The 16102-nt window shown below is 32.3% G+C and overlaps 4 protein-coding genes across 4 annotated transcripts; all 4 read right to left on the bottom strand.

Moving 5' to 3' along the window:
• Positions 1 to 484: 484 nt before the first annotated feature.
• On the bottom strand, positions 485 to 1765 carry LOC135958571 (uncharacterized). The gene has a single exon (XM_065509470.1). The coding sequence runs from the start codon at positions 1763 to 1765 to the stop codon at positions 485 to 487; it is 1281 nt and encodes a 426-aa protein (XP_065365542.1).
• A 9357-nt stretch (positions 1766 to 11122) lies between these two features.
• Positions 11123 to 11533, bottom strand: LOC135958569 (probable serine/threonine-protein kinase DDB_G0280133). The gene has a single exon (XM_065509469.1). It carries the CDS (start codon positions 11531 to 11533, stop codon positions 11123 to 11125), a length of 411 nt encoding a protein of 136 aa, XP_065365541.1.
• Positions 11534 to 11986: 453 nt separating this feature from the next.
• On the bottom strand, positions 11987 to 13048 carry LOC135958568 (uncharacterized). The gene has a single exon (XM_065509468.1). It carries the CDS (start codon positions 13046 to 13048, stop codon positions 11987 to 11989), a length of 1062 nt encoding a protein of 353 aa, XP_065365540.1.
• Positions 13049 to 13228: 180 nt separating this feature from the next.
• LOC135958567 (uncharacterized) lies at positions 13229 to 15823 on the bottom strand. The gene has a single exon (XM_065509467.1). The coding sequence runs from the start codon at positions 15821 to 15823 to the stop codon at positions 13229 to 13231; it is 2595 nt and encodes an 864-aa protein (XP_065365539.1).
• Positions 15824 to 16102: the final 279 nt, after the last annotated feature.

The following is a 16102-nucleotide window of genomic DNA, read 5'->3' as shown; positions in this document are numbered from 1 at the left end:
AAAATTGTGGATCTGCTAATTCAATCCCATTTGGAATGTTCCAATTTTCTACATCGATTTGTTCAGATGGGTGCTGTGATGAAATAGCTTTTGCGACTAAAAAACACGTAGTCCATTCAAAGTCAGAAACACGAGATTTAATTGTAGCTTTTACCATGTATTTCAATTGAGTTCGTATATCAGAAACATCAGAAATTTCGTGAGTTGATTTACTTTGTTTTAAACGAAGACGATTTGCAGCTTCTTGGGTGATAAGATTTACTTCTGAACAAGAATCCAATAAGGCTCGAAAAGGTTGTAGACAACCGAATGAATCTTTAACAAAAATAATTGCTGTCGGAAGCAGATTTATATGACGACTTCGAATGACAAATGACGTTTTTGTTAAATGAGTTGAGGATGTATTAGTTGGTGTTGGAACAAATGATTGGTGCGATGACGAAGACGATGGTTGAAAAGACGAGGAATGTGGTTGTTGAATGGATTAATTAAACGAAGCATTATTTTGAGTCGAAGGCAAATGACTTGAGTCCGATGAACAAGAAGTATTATTTGAATCAGTTTTTGTTTGGAAGTTTGGTTTGTGTAAAGTGGTATGATGCGATACCCTGCAAGTGCGACAGCGAGATTTCGATAGACATTGAGAAACTACATGGCCTTTTCTAAGGCAGTTTATACACAACTTGGAACTTTTAACGAAATCGAAACGACGAGATATGGGCAACGACAAGTACGTAGAACAACTTCCAGTTAAGTGTTCTTTGTTTTTGCAATATTCGCAAATTGTTGATGAAACCATGAATGATAATCCAGGTCGCTTGGGATTTGGTTTAGATTTGTTATCACGAGGTTGAAAAGAGTCCATTTCTGCAGTACGACTTTCCAGAAACTGGCAACGATGACTTAAAATTGAATAGCACTGATCCCATGATGGCAAAGAATTAAAATCTTGTTTTTCATCATAATTCTTTTTTGAGTCTGCATCAATTTTCGACAAAACTATATGAATTATTATAGCGTTCATCACATCGACTTCTGAACCGAGTGAAAGCAACGAACTACGAAGAGCCGAAACGTTATCAAGAATTGAACGCAACATTGAAGCATTTGGTTTATGCATAGGTGAAATCGAAAACAATGAATTAATATTGTCGATAAACATTAACGATTTGTTGTCATATCGTTCAATTAAATGATCTAAAGCCTTTTGGTAATTTGACTCGACAACTTGAAATGGTTCTATTACTGCTAGTGCTTGACCAGATAAACAATTAAGCAAATAATTGAATTTATCAATGATTGGAATATGTGATTCATTATGCACTAACGTTTTGAATGTGCTTATAAATCGAGAAAACTCCGAATATTTTCCGTCAAATTTAGGTAATTTTAATTGGGGCAAACGATTTTGATGAGATACAAATGATTGAGACGAATTTAAAAAGCTTTGTTCAATATCACCAGAACTACGTTTTTGATTCATAAGACTTACCAATGGTGCCTTGGCATAAATAAACAGCTCTTCTAAATCTGATCGAGCCATATCAGAATCATCCAACTTCTCTATTTGTGTTTGAATGTGGCTTATTTGTTTGAAGTAAGATTCTAAAATCTGTAGTCGACATTCCAAAATTGTATAATGGGATGAGTCACCATCTCTGTCTGTTTTCCCTTTCAGTTGTGATATATTTCTTTTCATTGTTGTGCGTTGTAACTTTAATGAAGCGAGCGTATTTCCTCCCATATCTGTTTTCTCGGTACTCATTTTGCAGTAAATATTGTTAAAGTTGCATTAAATTTTGTTAAAGTTGATAAAAATTTAATAAAGTTGCTTTAAATCGACAATTTGTAGAAAGAGTACCACAAATTGTAATAAGTACCACTCGTTGTTTAAAAGGGCCAACACTGATTATAAGTGCCAACACTAATTGTTGAATTCAAATAAACACGATATGTATGTATGCTGTATGTATACAGAGTAAAGAGAAATATATTATGAGCGTAGACAGTGTAAGAGAATTTGATTTGTTTTACTTACTAGAATAAACGTAGAACATGTGTATCAGGGCACACTTAGAAAGGTGACTGCGATGAAACAGCTGATTATTTTTTTTATTCAGTTTGAATTGTCAATTCACTTGTGGTTGTTGTGGCGAAAAATACAACAATCCCAAAAGCAAAAACAACAACAGGCAACTTTGACAGTTCACCTACTTTTTAACAAAAACAAAGTACGACGATAATGATAATTAATGAAGAGACTGCTGCTGGCTGGAATTGCCAAAGGGATGACAACTGTTAGGTGCAAGTGCACTAACTGCAATGATAATGTTGATGATGATCACGATGATTACGATGAAGTTAACGTTTTGTTTTATAAGAACTTAATTTTTCTTATTTCAGCACAGTAAATGGTTTTTAGTTTTTATATTTAAATTGTTTATATTTTTTACACAAATGTTTATACACTTTAATATTTATTAAACTAATTTTATATTAATTTATTGGACTTTATTGTCTTTAAATTAATATAAGTCCTGTCACGGTCGCCAATTTTTATGTTGAACCATAAAAGAAACGAAAAGTTGTTTTTGTTTTTACAAATTATAAGCAACGATAAATTGTTTGTTTGATGTTTATTGTTTTGAGTTCTTTTCGACAATGACAAAATTCTTAAAACTAAAGTTGGTTGAAGCTAATGATATAAAAGGAAATGAAAAAAATGCAATCCCGTTAGATTTCAATGTATTCAAAAATATAATATGTAAATAAACAAGTGTATGTATGTTTATACATATGATATGTAAAAAAGGGCAACAAGATATTTAAATGAATGTTTTGTTAAGAATATAATTCAGGACTTTAAATTAATGAATTAATTCAACAAAAATAAAATTAATTAAAGTATTAATAAAATAAATTGTATTAGGTATATTTTGACCCAACAGTGACGTTTCCAATAAATTTTTTTGGTTATTTTTTAGCATTTTGGTTATTTTTTTAAACAAACTTGGTTACAAATATTTTGAGCTTGTGGCAACACTGGCACTGATACAAAGGTTTGTAAGAATGATTTCTTTTAATTTTTTTTGCCAATTACGTACGTGTGAAAGAAAATAAAACCAGAGAGCTCTTAAGGTGGCTCTTTGCCGATGTCTGCTTTAAGTAAACTTATTTTATTTGTACTTTTAAAAACTTACTTAAACAAAAGTAAAGTAAAAAAAAATATTTCTTATCGAAAATTAAGGAAAAAATGTCAATTAAAAAAACAAAATATTGTAATACATATATACATATATCGAGCCCTTAGCGCCAAATTATCGTAAGCGACATTTTCTAATTTTTTTTTATTGCAAAAATTAAAATTTTATGGACCGACTGATGTTATAGCGTTCTCAGAATATCAAAATTGTTAATAACTTCAAAATTACAGGCGGTAAGATTTTATCGTAAGTCAATGTTTACAATTTACAATAAACGAATTTTATCGTAAGCGACACATAGTGGTATAGAAAAAAATAAGGAAAGAAATCTGTAACTTCTAAATGGTTAGATTGGTTTGAATGAAATTTCACATGCGCAAAGAAGAAGTGCTGTCGAGTTTAAGTTCTGAATGTGGACTTCATGGACCGACCAGGGGCGCGACCAAGGGTCCTCAAAGTAGGACACCTCGGGTATGTAACATTTTTAAAACGATCCTATTTCTTCGTTTGTGTTCCGATTTCAAAAAAATACACATATAATCTTTTCATCTAGCGTTACAAGAGACCTAGTCGTAGCTATCAATTACCTCTTGTATCTTAGGAGATATTCGCATTTGAAAATTAAATGTTCAATATTTTTACCCAAGCTACTCCAGTTTTTTGATAATAGCGTATCCAAATATTTTCCGATTTTATCCTTCCTTGTCTTCATTGGACTAAGAACATATGTATGTGTCAAACAGAAAAAGAACTGTTTAAAAATAATGACTAAGTCCAAAGTTATATGCATTTGAATTTAAAAAATTTTAAAAAGCCGATTTTTCGCTAATTTTTTGAGAAAAAACAACTGTTTTTCGTTTTAAGTTATCACAAAAAATTTGCTAGAGGATGTATAAGGAATTTATACTTTCTGAAATCTAAGTTTTCATAAAATATTTTAAATCAAAAAAAATAAATAAAAATTTTTGTTACCGAAGGGACCAGGTCCATTAAAAAAACACCTATTTTTTATATAAAATTAAACTTTAGGGCAAAAATCTTCAAATCGCATATTCGATATCAAAATATAGTAACCGATTTTGGATGGCCCAATATGCTTTTAATTATTTTGTAAAGGTCTCCGATAACTACGACTTTGGTATGGATATTATAGCCAAAAAACTAAAAATATCCATTTTTGGGATTTTTCAACACTTTTTTAGGAATTGCTGATAATAAATTTGAAAATTCGTTTTTATTTTTCAATTTTTAATAGAAAATTTTACATAACTGTGAAATTTCATTTAAAACTATTCATAAATTACAATTTTATTTCAATACGAAAAATTTGAATCTATGCAAAAATTCAATAAAAAATATTTTTTGTCATATTTTTCAATAAAGTATTCCATGAATTTTTAATTGTCAAAAGTTATAAATATTTTTGAAAAATAGACAAATAGCTTGAACGAAATTATATCGCATCATAACATTTTTAATTCTATGTATAAATTTCAAAATAATCGAAAAAACCTTCTCCTGTAAAATTTGTGTTTTGTAGCTTACGATAATTTGGCTAGGGCTCGATATATTGTTAGTTGATTTCTGGCATATTTAATACAATAATAAATATAACTAAAATTTAAAAAATAATCAACAAATTGTAATTTGATTATTCCACATTAGTTATGTTAAATCCTTTACTATTGAACTATTCAATTTTTGAATAATTTGTTCAAAAAATATTTAGCATTTTTGTGTCATGCATATCATTTTTACCATTTTCGTAATTTCCCATTTCAATACTCTTGGTACAAATAGAAATATACTCAATAACAAATTCTAATTTCATCCATTTCTAATTTTATATATTTCGACACGATTATGTCGGTAAAATGTATACATCTGCAACCAAATAGGTCTTAAAAAAAAACCTAAGCTTTCTTTTGAGCAAAAAAAAAAAATTTAAAAAAGGGCCCATATTGAAAAAAAATTCGATTTTGCAAAAAAATTTAAAAAATTGTATTTCTTGAGTTACAAAATATTTATTTTTATAGATATCCCACTCGCATCCCACTAAGGGACCAAAATTATCTTAAAGGAATGCTTAGTTGCATTCCTTTAAGAAACAAAAAATTTCAAAAAAGGGCCCATATTGGAAAAAAAAAGTTTGTATGTCTTGAGTTAACAAAATTTATATTTTGATATACAGTGGTGGCCACCAATTTAAGACAAATACTTGAATTTTTTTCATCAACTGAATTTTAAGTGCGATAGAGCCAAAATAAAAGGAATTCTAAGGGTATGAAATTTATTATTAATGTTTCTAGTTTCTGAAAAATGTTTGGAAAAATCGGTAAAACATATATGGACAAAGATATGTGGAAATACGTTGACCCACCTCAGCGAACATCCGCTGTTAATAACATGATATGAGCGAAACTAATGGAACTAAAAATACCAAATTTGGTCCGAATATTTTATAATAATAAAAATATAATGATATAAATGTGAGAAAATATGTTTATTTAAAAACAACATTTTTTGGTCAGTTGTCAAAAAATGTTATGTGTTCGTGGTGAATATGTATGAATTGACACAGTCGAATAAAACGCACTTGTGTGTTAAGACAGTCCTCATGCATACATATTTGTGGAAATATTTGAAAAAATAATTGACAATCACGTGGAATTTAGCAAACAATTTTTGTCTTAAATTCCTGGCCACCACTGTATATCACACTCGCATCCCACTAAGCGACCAAATAATTCTTGAAGGAAAAGACCCAAGCTTTTTTTTGAGCTAAAGTCAACAAAGTTTTTGATTTTGCAAAAAAAGTCAAAAATTTTATGTTTTGAGTTACAAAATATTTATTTTGATAGATATCCCACTCGCATCTCACCTAACAGAAAATTTAAAAAAGGGTCAGTTTTGAAATAAAAAGTCAAAAAGTTTTGAAATAAAAAAATTTTATGTTTTGAGTTACAAAATATTTATTTTGATAGATATCCCACTCTCATCTCACTAAGCGACCAAATAGGTCTTCAAGGGAAATATCTAAGCTTTATTTAAAAAAAATGGGTCCATTTTAAAAAAAAAGTCAAAAATGTTTTTGATTTCGGAAAAAAAATATTAAAAATTTTTTATTTTTATTATAATGGTATCTATCAAAATAAATATTTTTTAACTCAAGACTTACAATTTTTGATTTTTTTTTTGCAAATTCGAATTATTTTTAAAAATGGGCCCTTTTTTTAAAAATTTTTTTTTAGTCAAAAGAAAGCTTAGGTCCATTCCTTTAAGATATTTTTAGTCCCTTAGTGGGATGCGAGTGGGATATCTATCAAAATAAATATTTTATAACTCAAGAAATACAATTTTTTAATTTTTTTTGCAAAATCTAAATTTTTTCCAATATGGGCCCTTTTTTTAAGTAAATATGTATATATTTTAAGTAAAAATTAGCTCTTATTGTAATATTTCTCAAAATATGTTTATTTTGTTCCTACGTTTCTTGTTCTAGTGGCCTGAGACACGTTAATGGCTGGCGATTTTTTAATAACTTTAAAATTTTTTAACCAATTTTTGTGTTTTATATCTTATTAGAACGACAATTACGTACACATATCGATTCTTTTAAATTAAATTGCAAAAGTAATTATTTAATGGCAAAATTTTTACAAAAACTGAAAAAATTGCATTTTTTCCCCTTGTAAATGCACCACAAAACTAAATCGCAAGTCGGCACGGGTTGCAATCATGATAGAAAGACAAAATTTCATATTTAACTATAGTTTTATATATATTTATTATTTTACCGTTAACCTATTCACAGGTATGACCAAAAAAATATTTTTTTTAACGGCAGTTTATCAAATTATTAAAAATTTTGTTAAACAAATTTCAGAATTTTTTGATCATCACTTGGGGATTTATTGTCAACATAATAGGGAATAAAAATGTGAAAAAATTATGTCAATACCTCCTAAGTTTTTCCGTACCTGCGATTTTCGAGAAAAACAAATTTTTTGGTCATATTTTGGCGAATGAGCCGAATTTCCTTACTGTTATGATTTTTAAGTAAATGCTATTCAGAATATTATAGTCCATGTAATTTTAAATATAGGCTGAAAGTTTTACTAAAATCGGAAAACGCCAACCCTTAAATCGAGAAGGTCAGTGTCTTTTAAACCGCAAGTGCTATTAAGGGTTAATTTTAATTTTTGTGCTGTTATTATAAATACTAGACATCATGTTATACTTTTCATGAGTTTCATCAAAATCGGACCAAAAATATATAACATTTCGCTATTTTTCCTTGAGAAATTCCAAATATTGAAAAAAACCATTCGAATAAAGAAAAAGTACCAAAAAGTCTCCCCTACAATTCTCACTGACTTAGGACGGAGTATGCTTAATTTCATGTTTCTAAGTCCATTGTTATATAAAATTAAAAAAAGTACCATTATAATAAAGAAAAAGTACCATGAAGTATCCGCTTGAATTTTTACTCAATAGGACCATATACGCTTAATTACATATAAAAGCAGTCACTTGTAGATGCCCACCCACTCTGACCAATGTAAGCTTTATTTCATGTTTCTAGGTTCATTGGTGAAGAAATTACAAAAAGTTCCATTCGATTAAAGAAAAAGTACCAAAAAGTCTACCCCTAAAATTCACACTCACTTAGGACAAAAAGTATCATTCGATTAAAGAAAAAGTACCATGTAATAATAATAAAATGTATTTTCCCGATTTTATCCCCTTTTTGGTACCTTTTTTCTCCCCATTGCTTTGGTAAAATTTAATTCAAATAAATTTCTGTATCGTGGTGGGAGCTCATAATAAAATATTCGTATGTCTATGTCAAATTATAGAAAAATATATTTTATGAAAAAGTTCCTTAAGTACTTAAGGGTTCGAATTTCCAAAAAGTACCAAACTTATATTTTTTATTTTTTGTTAGTTAAAGAATACGATTTAAAATTTGTTTCTATGTTTATTGGTTTAAAAGATAAAAAGTACCAAAATACAGTTTTTACATGTTTTCTCCCCTAAAAGTTTCGAATTTCCAAAAAGTACGAAACACATGTCAGCTTATTTTTTAAATGGAGTAACATGCAATTTTAAGTTTTTTTGTATCTTTATTAGTTTTGAAGATATAAGGTTACCGAATTTACCCGTTTTTACCCTTTTTACCCCCTAAACGTTCGAATTTCCAAAAATTCTTATCGGATCGTTTTGGGTAGGGAGGAACCCACAGTTAAAATTTCGTGATTCTAACTTCAGCCGTTTGGGCTGTGCGATGATGAATCATTCATTCAGTCAGTCAGTAACGTTACTCTTATATATTTATAGATATATATGGGGCATTTCATGTCAAGTGAACCAACTTTTGAAATCGATGTCTTCCGATCGGGATGAAATTTGTACCAAGGTTAGTTCTATTGGATAGTAACTCAGACACAATTTTTCAACAAGATCGGTCAAAAATAAAAAATTTTTAATATTTTTTTTCCGAAATCAAAAACATTTTTGACTTTTTTTTTAAAATGGACCCCTTTTTTTAAATAAAGCTTAGATATTTTCCTTGAACACCTATTTGGTCGCTTAGTGGGATGCGAGTGGGATATCTATCAAAATAAATATTTTGTAACTCAAAACATAAAATTTTTGACTTTTTTTGCAAAATCAAAATCTTTGTTGACTTTTTTTTTCAAAATGGACCCTTTTTTAATTTTTTTTTTTAGCTCAAACAAAAGCTTAGATATTATCCTTGAAGACCCTTTTGGACGCTTAGTGGGATGCGAGTGCTATATCTATCAAAATAAATATTTTTTAACTCAAGACTTACAATTTTTGATTTTTTTTTTGCAAATTCGAATTATTTTTAAAAATGAGCCGAATTTTATTACTGTTATGATTTTTAAGTAAATGCTATTCAGAATATTATAGTCCATGTAATTTTAAATATAGGCTGAAAGTTTTACTAAAATCGGAAAACGCCAACCCTTAAATCGAGAAGGTCAGTGTCTTTTAAACCGCAAGCGCTATTAAGGGTTAATTTTAATTTTTGTGCTGTTATTATAAATACTAGACATCATGTTATACTTTTCATGAGTTTCATCAAAATCGGACCAAAAATATATAACATTTCGCTATTTTTCCTTGAGAAATTCCAAATATTGAAAAATTAGGCCTTTGACCTTCTCGATTTAATGGTTGACGTTTTCCGATTTTAGTAAAACTTTCACACTATATTGAAAATTACATGGATAATAATATTCTGAATAGCTTTTACTTAAAAATCATAACAGTAAGGAAATTCGGCTCATTCGCCAAAATATGGCCAAAAAATTGATTTTTCTCGAAAATCGCAAAATTTAAATAGCTGGTACGTAAAAATTATAGGAGATATTGACATAATTTTTTAACATTTTTATTCCCTATTATGTTGACAATAAATCCCCAAGTGATGATCAACAAATTCTGAAATTTGTTTAAAATATTTTTGAAAAAATAGAAATTGGAGTTTTGAAACTGCCATTAACAAAATAATTTTTTTATTATACCTGCGAATATATTTTAAGTAAAAATAAGCTCTTATTTTAATATTTCTCAAAATATGTTTATTTTGGGCATACTCCCTAAAACGGGAAGATCTAGTGAAATATCTATCCCAGGTTGGAAAAGATGCCACAGGAAACGTATATGAATTACGGAAAAGGTTTGCAAAATTGACCACAGATCACACGGAGGACGAGATGAAAGAGCTACTGGAATTGCAGTCAAAACATGATGCTATAAATAATCCAGCTCTACTATCCCCTGATTCAATATTACAGATACCTGTCGCAGCCACGTACATCCCGCCAACGTCACCAGTAAAAATGGAGACTCCCAATAAAACAGGGGATACATCAGAAGCAGCCATGATATTGCCAATACCATTACCGAGTCATAATGAACCCCAACGAGCACCAAGTGAAAGCCGTATTATGGTCGTAGAGCTGGTACGAAAATGGGGATTGAAGTTCGATGGAGGCAGAGATCCATTAGGTTTTATTGAAAGGGCGGAAGAACTTGCCAAAAATGTACAACATCGACCTGGACCAGTTACCACTAGTGTTGCCGGAGCTATTCAAAGAGAAAGCACTGGTTTGGTTACGAAACAATAACCGACACTGGACACTGTGTAGTTCTGTGTGTCTGGGACCCACACATAAAGTTAAATAATCTTCCTTTTTAGAGGGGAACTGCTGGGCTAAGAGTAGATCTTAGAAAGGAGATTATAATTACAATCACTCATATGAGTGATTATAATTGTAGGGATTTGGGTATTGGGTATTTTCTTTTTATATTATATTCTTTTTTTTTATTAAAACATATTCACCTTTTTTGTTGTTTTAAAGCTGGTTTACAATTTGACGATTAATTGATTCAGGTAAGTATTTTATGTAAATATTTTAACAATTTTAGGTTAAAAAAGGTAAGTTTTATTTTAAGCAAAAGGGTAAGTTTATTTATTTTAAGTTTAAGTAAAAAATGCTAAATTGATCTTATTGGGTCTGTTGCCAAGCAAAAAGTGAAAGAATTCAATTTTAATTTTAGCTAACAAGAACTATCTTCGGTTACAGATAGCCGAAGATATTTGGAAAAAATCCGTAAGTACTAAATGGTGTTACGGTTTGTATTCATTTGTAACGCCATCTGTACTTCAATATACTTAAATTTAATGTAATTTACATGCTTATGAATTAGGGTGTACAATTCTTTTCATCTTTTCTTAAATTTAACAATTTTGCTTGTATAAATAATGAGTTTTTGGTTAAGATTTTAATACAATTTTAAAATTCATATTTATTTATTTATTTATTTATTTATTGTTCAAATATGGGTTTGAACATGGCGCCGCCTCGGAATTTGGCACCAATTTTTTATGGGTTGCTGGCGACGCACAACACGTCGGCCAGTGATTTTATGGCGTCGGCTAAAAGATGCGCATTTGGCTTCGGCTGTGGTACACTGGATGGTTGTGCTGTTGGTTGTTGGTTTTTTTGCTGCTGATGATGATGTTGTTGAGAAAGCTGATGTTGTTGATGTTGACGATGATTCTGGTGTTGACGTAGACGTTGTTGATGTTGACGGTGACTCTGGTGCTGACGTGGCTGACTCTGGCGCTGACGACTCTGATGCTGACGTTGACTGTGTTTGATATGTGGTCTTCTAGGGCGTTGGGGGCTTGACGTCCTTCGGTGTGACGATGGACCTCTTCGCTGCCGTTGTTGGCGACGTGGCGGATGCAACAACGTGTGGTGTAGTTGGTCACATCTTTTGCACGCTCCCATTGAGATGCAAGAATTTAAATTATGGCTTCTTGCTAAGCAATTGAAGCAGTAGCCTAAATTTCCAACCACTTCCCTCCTCTTCTCTACAGACATCTTCCGGAACTTCCGGCAGAACCGTAAGCCGTGGTATCCCCTACATATTAGACAATATAACACCTCCAAATCTCTAGGTGTTTGGCTGTGGTTGCTAGTGGGGTTACGGCTTGGGCTAGTTATTCTGGTAGTGGTTAGTCTGCGGTTAGATCTGTCAGTATTAATGGAGATTAGCAGAAAGGTAAAACAAATTGATTAGTTTGTATATAAGAATTGAATCGGAAGCTGGAAAGAGTAGATTTAATTTATTAGTAGGAGATCGGGTTAGACTTGGGTTATTAATAATGAGAGATAAGTGTAGTATTATAAATAATTTTAAGATTCTTGATATTTGTGTGAAATATGTTTCCTGTGAAATCTCTAGTTGCTTAAAAATTGTAGATAGCATAACTTTACTATGGGTCTAGTTACTACTCCAGAAGATGTGCGTATCTCCGCAATACGAGCATTTTTATCTGTACCATGGAAGATTTTTCCAATCCTACCTAGACGCCACTCATGAGGTGGTAATAAGTCGTCCATTACGACTACGAGGTCGCCTACCTGACGGTTTGGAGCAGAGTTTTTCCACTTATAGCGTTTATGTAAGGATTTTAAATATTCCTCCTTCCATCGTATGGAGAACTGGTGATGGATGGCTTTTAACTTTTCCCATCTGTTTACGACAGAGATATTTTCATAAGTTTGCTCGGGAAAGGCCATTAAAGGAGCCCCTCTTAGAAAATGTCCTGGAGTTAGTGCTGTTAAGTCAGATGGATCTTCTGATAGGGCAGAGATTGGGCGAGAGTTGAGGACAGCTTCAATTCGCGCCAGTATGGTAGAGAATTCCTCAAAGTTGAATTTCTGGGCGCCTGCTACCCGCTTAAAATGAAACTTAAAGCTCTTTACAGCGGCTTCCCATAAGCCGCCCATATGAGGAGCGTCAGGAGGTATAAATTTCCATTCAAACCCGTGGGCTACATATTTTTGGGAGATATCTTGAGCTGAGTTTCTGAGAAATGTTACGAATTCGCGTTCAAGAGCTCTACTTGCCCCAAGAAAGTTCTTTCCGTTGTCTGATGTAACCCTTTGGGGGAGGCCCCGCCTCCCGACGAATCGAGCGAATGCGGCTTGAAACGCCGCCGTACTTAGATCAGAGCAGGCTTCTAAGTGAACAGCTCTTACACTGAAGCACACAAAAACGCAGACGTATCCTTTAACATAAGTAGAATTGCGTAAGGGAGAGACCTTGAGCTCAAATGGCCCAGCGAAGTCAACGCCTGTTGATTGAAATGGTGGCGATAAAGTACACCGTTCAGGTGGTAAGGGAGCCATAATTTGGGAACAGGGCTTTTGTCTTTGTATTATGCAAATCTTACAGTTGCGTATTATGCTCTTTACTCTAGGCTTAAGTCTTGTTATAAAATATTCTGTTTGTATCATTCTGCACATTTGACTGCATTCAGCATGATACAGAAATTGATGTAAATATTTTATATACAAACGACAGAATTGTGAGTTGCCTGGCAGAATTATATGGTATCGCTCATTGTATGGTTGAGTTAACTAATCTACCGTTTGCTCGAAGAATTAAGTCTGAGTCCAAAAATGGATTTAAAGTGTTTAGGGGCTTTTATTTGGCAATTTTTTAGAGGCTTGCAAACATTTGTATTCTTCGGGATAAAATGTTTCTTGAGCCAGTGTAATTAGACGTGATTTCGTAAATTTCATTTCCTCATGTGTTAAATTAATTAAAGACTGTTGTTGAGTTTTTTTTCGTAAATTTTTCATGCAATTTTTATAAAATCTGAACATATAGCATACAACTCGTAAAGCTTTGCTATAAGACGAGAATCTACTCAAAATTTCACTGTCTTGTACTTCTGAATGTAGTGATTGGGTCTCATTTTTTGATATATACGAAGTTTTGAGGCAATTTCTTTTTGGCCACTCTGTTGCTGGTTTAGTAAGCCATGATGGTCCATTCCACCAGAGAGAATTGTGCTCTAAATCTTGGGGCTTGCAACCTCGGGTACCAAGATCTGCTGGGTTGTCGTGAGAGGGAACATGATGCCATTTTGCATCTGACACTAATCTGTGAATTTGAGCTATTCTGTTAGCGACATATGTTTCCCATGTCGAAGGAGGTTTTGAGAGCCAACCTAGCGTTATCGAGGAATCAGTCCACAAATGAATCTCATCAGTATTGAGGTTTAATGATGAAATGACATAATTGACGAGATTCGCTAAAAGGACTGCGCCACTTAGTTCCAAACGTGGCAGAGAAACCGTTTTGATAGGGGCAACTTTACTTTTCGCTACTAATAAATTAACGAACGTATTTTGGGAACTAGTTTGACATCTCACATAAATTGTGGCACAATAAGCTATTTTAGAAGCATCTGAGAACCCATGCAGTTGAATTTTGTCTGAAGGATTATATTGTATCCATCGAGATATTGAAATTGTTGTCACTTGAGACAGATCTTGAACAACTGCATTCCACTTTTGTAAAGATTCTTGTGATACATCTTCATCCCATTCTAGGCATTCCAACCAGAGTTGTTGAATGAGTGTTTTTGCCCTTATAACAATAGGTGCGAGCCAACCAGCTGGATCAAACAATTTTGCCACTGATGAAAGAATCTGACGCTTAGATATTTTTGTCGCTTGTTCAATTGGATCAATATTATAGGAAAACGAGTCTGAGAGCGCGTTCCACTTAATACCAAGTGTTTTGGTAGAGCTTGCATCGTGGAAGCGAAGAAAATCTGAATCATATAAATCCTCTTTTGGAATATGAGCAAGCAATTTAGGATGATTTGCAGTGATTTTCTTTAGGGGAAATCCAGCTGATTTCAATACAAGTACAATCTGTTTTTGAGCTGAAAGAGCATCTTCTAATGAATAACCTCCTGACAGTATGTCATCAACATACGTTTCTGTGCGCAGTATTGAAGCTGCTTCAGGGTATGCAGATTCAGAAGCTAGTTTTAAAAGGGTTCGAATAGCGAGATATGGGGCACAGTGTAGTCCGAAAGTTACCGTTTTTAATTCGTAATCTTTAATTGGGCCGTCATCTAGAGGTTGAAATAAAATCCTTTGATAGGGTATATCATCAGTATGTAATAGTATCTGACGATACATTTTTTGAATGTCCCCATTAAAAACATATTGATATTTTCTCAAATTTAGAATTATGGACATCAAATCGTTTTGAAGTGTGGGACCTGTATATAAAATGTCATTAAGAGAGAATTGGGACTTAGATTTTCTAGATGCATTAAAAACAACTCTGACTTTGGTTGTTTTGTGATCTGGGCGAACTACGGCATGATGTGGTAAATAAAATGAACCATATTTACCGTGGGAGTTAATTTCATTAAATGACGTTTCGTCCATATGACCTAGAGTGATGTATTCATTTATAACAGCCTTGTATTGTGATTGAAGGTTGGGATCTTTGGATAGTGATTTTTCCATGCTCGTATACTGAGCTAGGGCTATGAATCGTGATGATCCTAGAAATATTTTGTCTGGAAAATCAGGTTTAAATGGTAATCGCACGATGTATCTACCATTTTCGTTACGTGTAGTTGTTGTTGTGTAAAAACTTTCACAAAACTCATCTTCTGCTGATTTTGAGCGAGCTACTGGAATTTCTTCCTGTTCCCAAAACTTTCTTAATAGAGAGTTTAGCTCAGAGTTTTCATTCGGAACAACAGTAGTTGTGAATGTCTGTATTGGTTGTGCTTTTATGGGACCACTGAGTACCCAACCGAAGACAGTGTTATAGGCCGATGTTTGCCCACAAACATTTTTCTTAACACCTTCAATATTTATAGAGTGTTCATAATCATTACCTAAAATTAGATCTACCTGAGATGATTTGTTGAATGTTGGATCTGCAAGATCTAATTCATCTAAATCGGTTGAGTAAGGTATTTCAAAAGTTTGCGCTGGAAGTCTTTTTGTTACTTTTGGTAGCACTATGGCTTTAATGGGAATTCGTAAGTCATACCTTTTGGCGTACAAAACAAACTCGCATTCTTTGTTTGCCGACTGCTTTTGTCCACCAATACCTATTATTTCGAAATGAGATTTTTCATAGTGTAGCTGAAGACGATTACGAATTCTTTCTGTTAGAAAAGTTCGTTGAGAACCAGGATCAATTAGCGCTCTAATTGTAAAAAGTTCACCTATGTGTTCTATTTGCATTAATGCAGTTCGGAGCAATATACTTTCATTGCTTGTAGAGCAGTTGGCTTGAAATTGCCTTGAGGTGCTAGGAATTTCATCTTGGGGGTTATTCTTGAAATTTGAGTATTTGTGGAAGAAGTTTGATTTTGTTGGTTGTGACTAGTTGCTGAGTCTTTATATTGTGAGCTTTCTGCTGATTGAGTGGAATGTTGTAGTTTTGGCTTCATATGAAGCAAAGTATGATGAGGCTTTTTACATTGTAGGCAAGTGTATTTACTTCTACAATTAGCTTTAAGA

This window comes from Calliphora vicina, chromosome 4 (genome assembly GCF_958450345.1).
Source record: "Calliphora vicina chromosome 4, idCalVici1.1, whole genome shotgun sequence".
Taxonomy (NCBI): Eukaryota; Metazoa; Arthropoda; class Insecta; order Diptera; family Calliphoridae; genus Calliphora; species Calliphora vicina.
This window is presented reverse-complemented; position numbering and strand designations above follow the sequence as displayed.

What these genes read in the sequence shown, in the direction of transcription:
- LOC135958571 (XM_065509470.1), bottom strand. Translation starts at nt 1,765, where the DNA reads ATGAGTACCGAGAAAACAGATATGGGAGGAAATACGCTCGCTTCATTA.
- LOC135958569 (XM_065509469.1), bottom strand. Translation starts at nt 11,533, where the DNA reads ATGGGAGCGTGCAAAAGATGTGACCAACTACACCACACGTTGTTGCAT.
- LOC135958568 (XM_065509468.1), bottom strand. Translation starts at nt 13,048, where the DNA reads ATGATACAAACAGAATATTTTATAACAAGACTTAAGCCTAGAGTAAAG.
- LOC135958567 (XM_065509467.1), bottom strand. Translation starts at nt 15,823, where the DNA reads ATGCAAATAGAACACATAGGTGAACTTTTTACAATTAGAGCGCTAATT.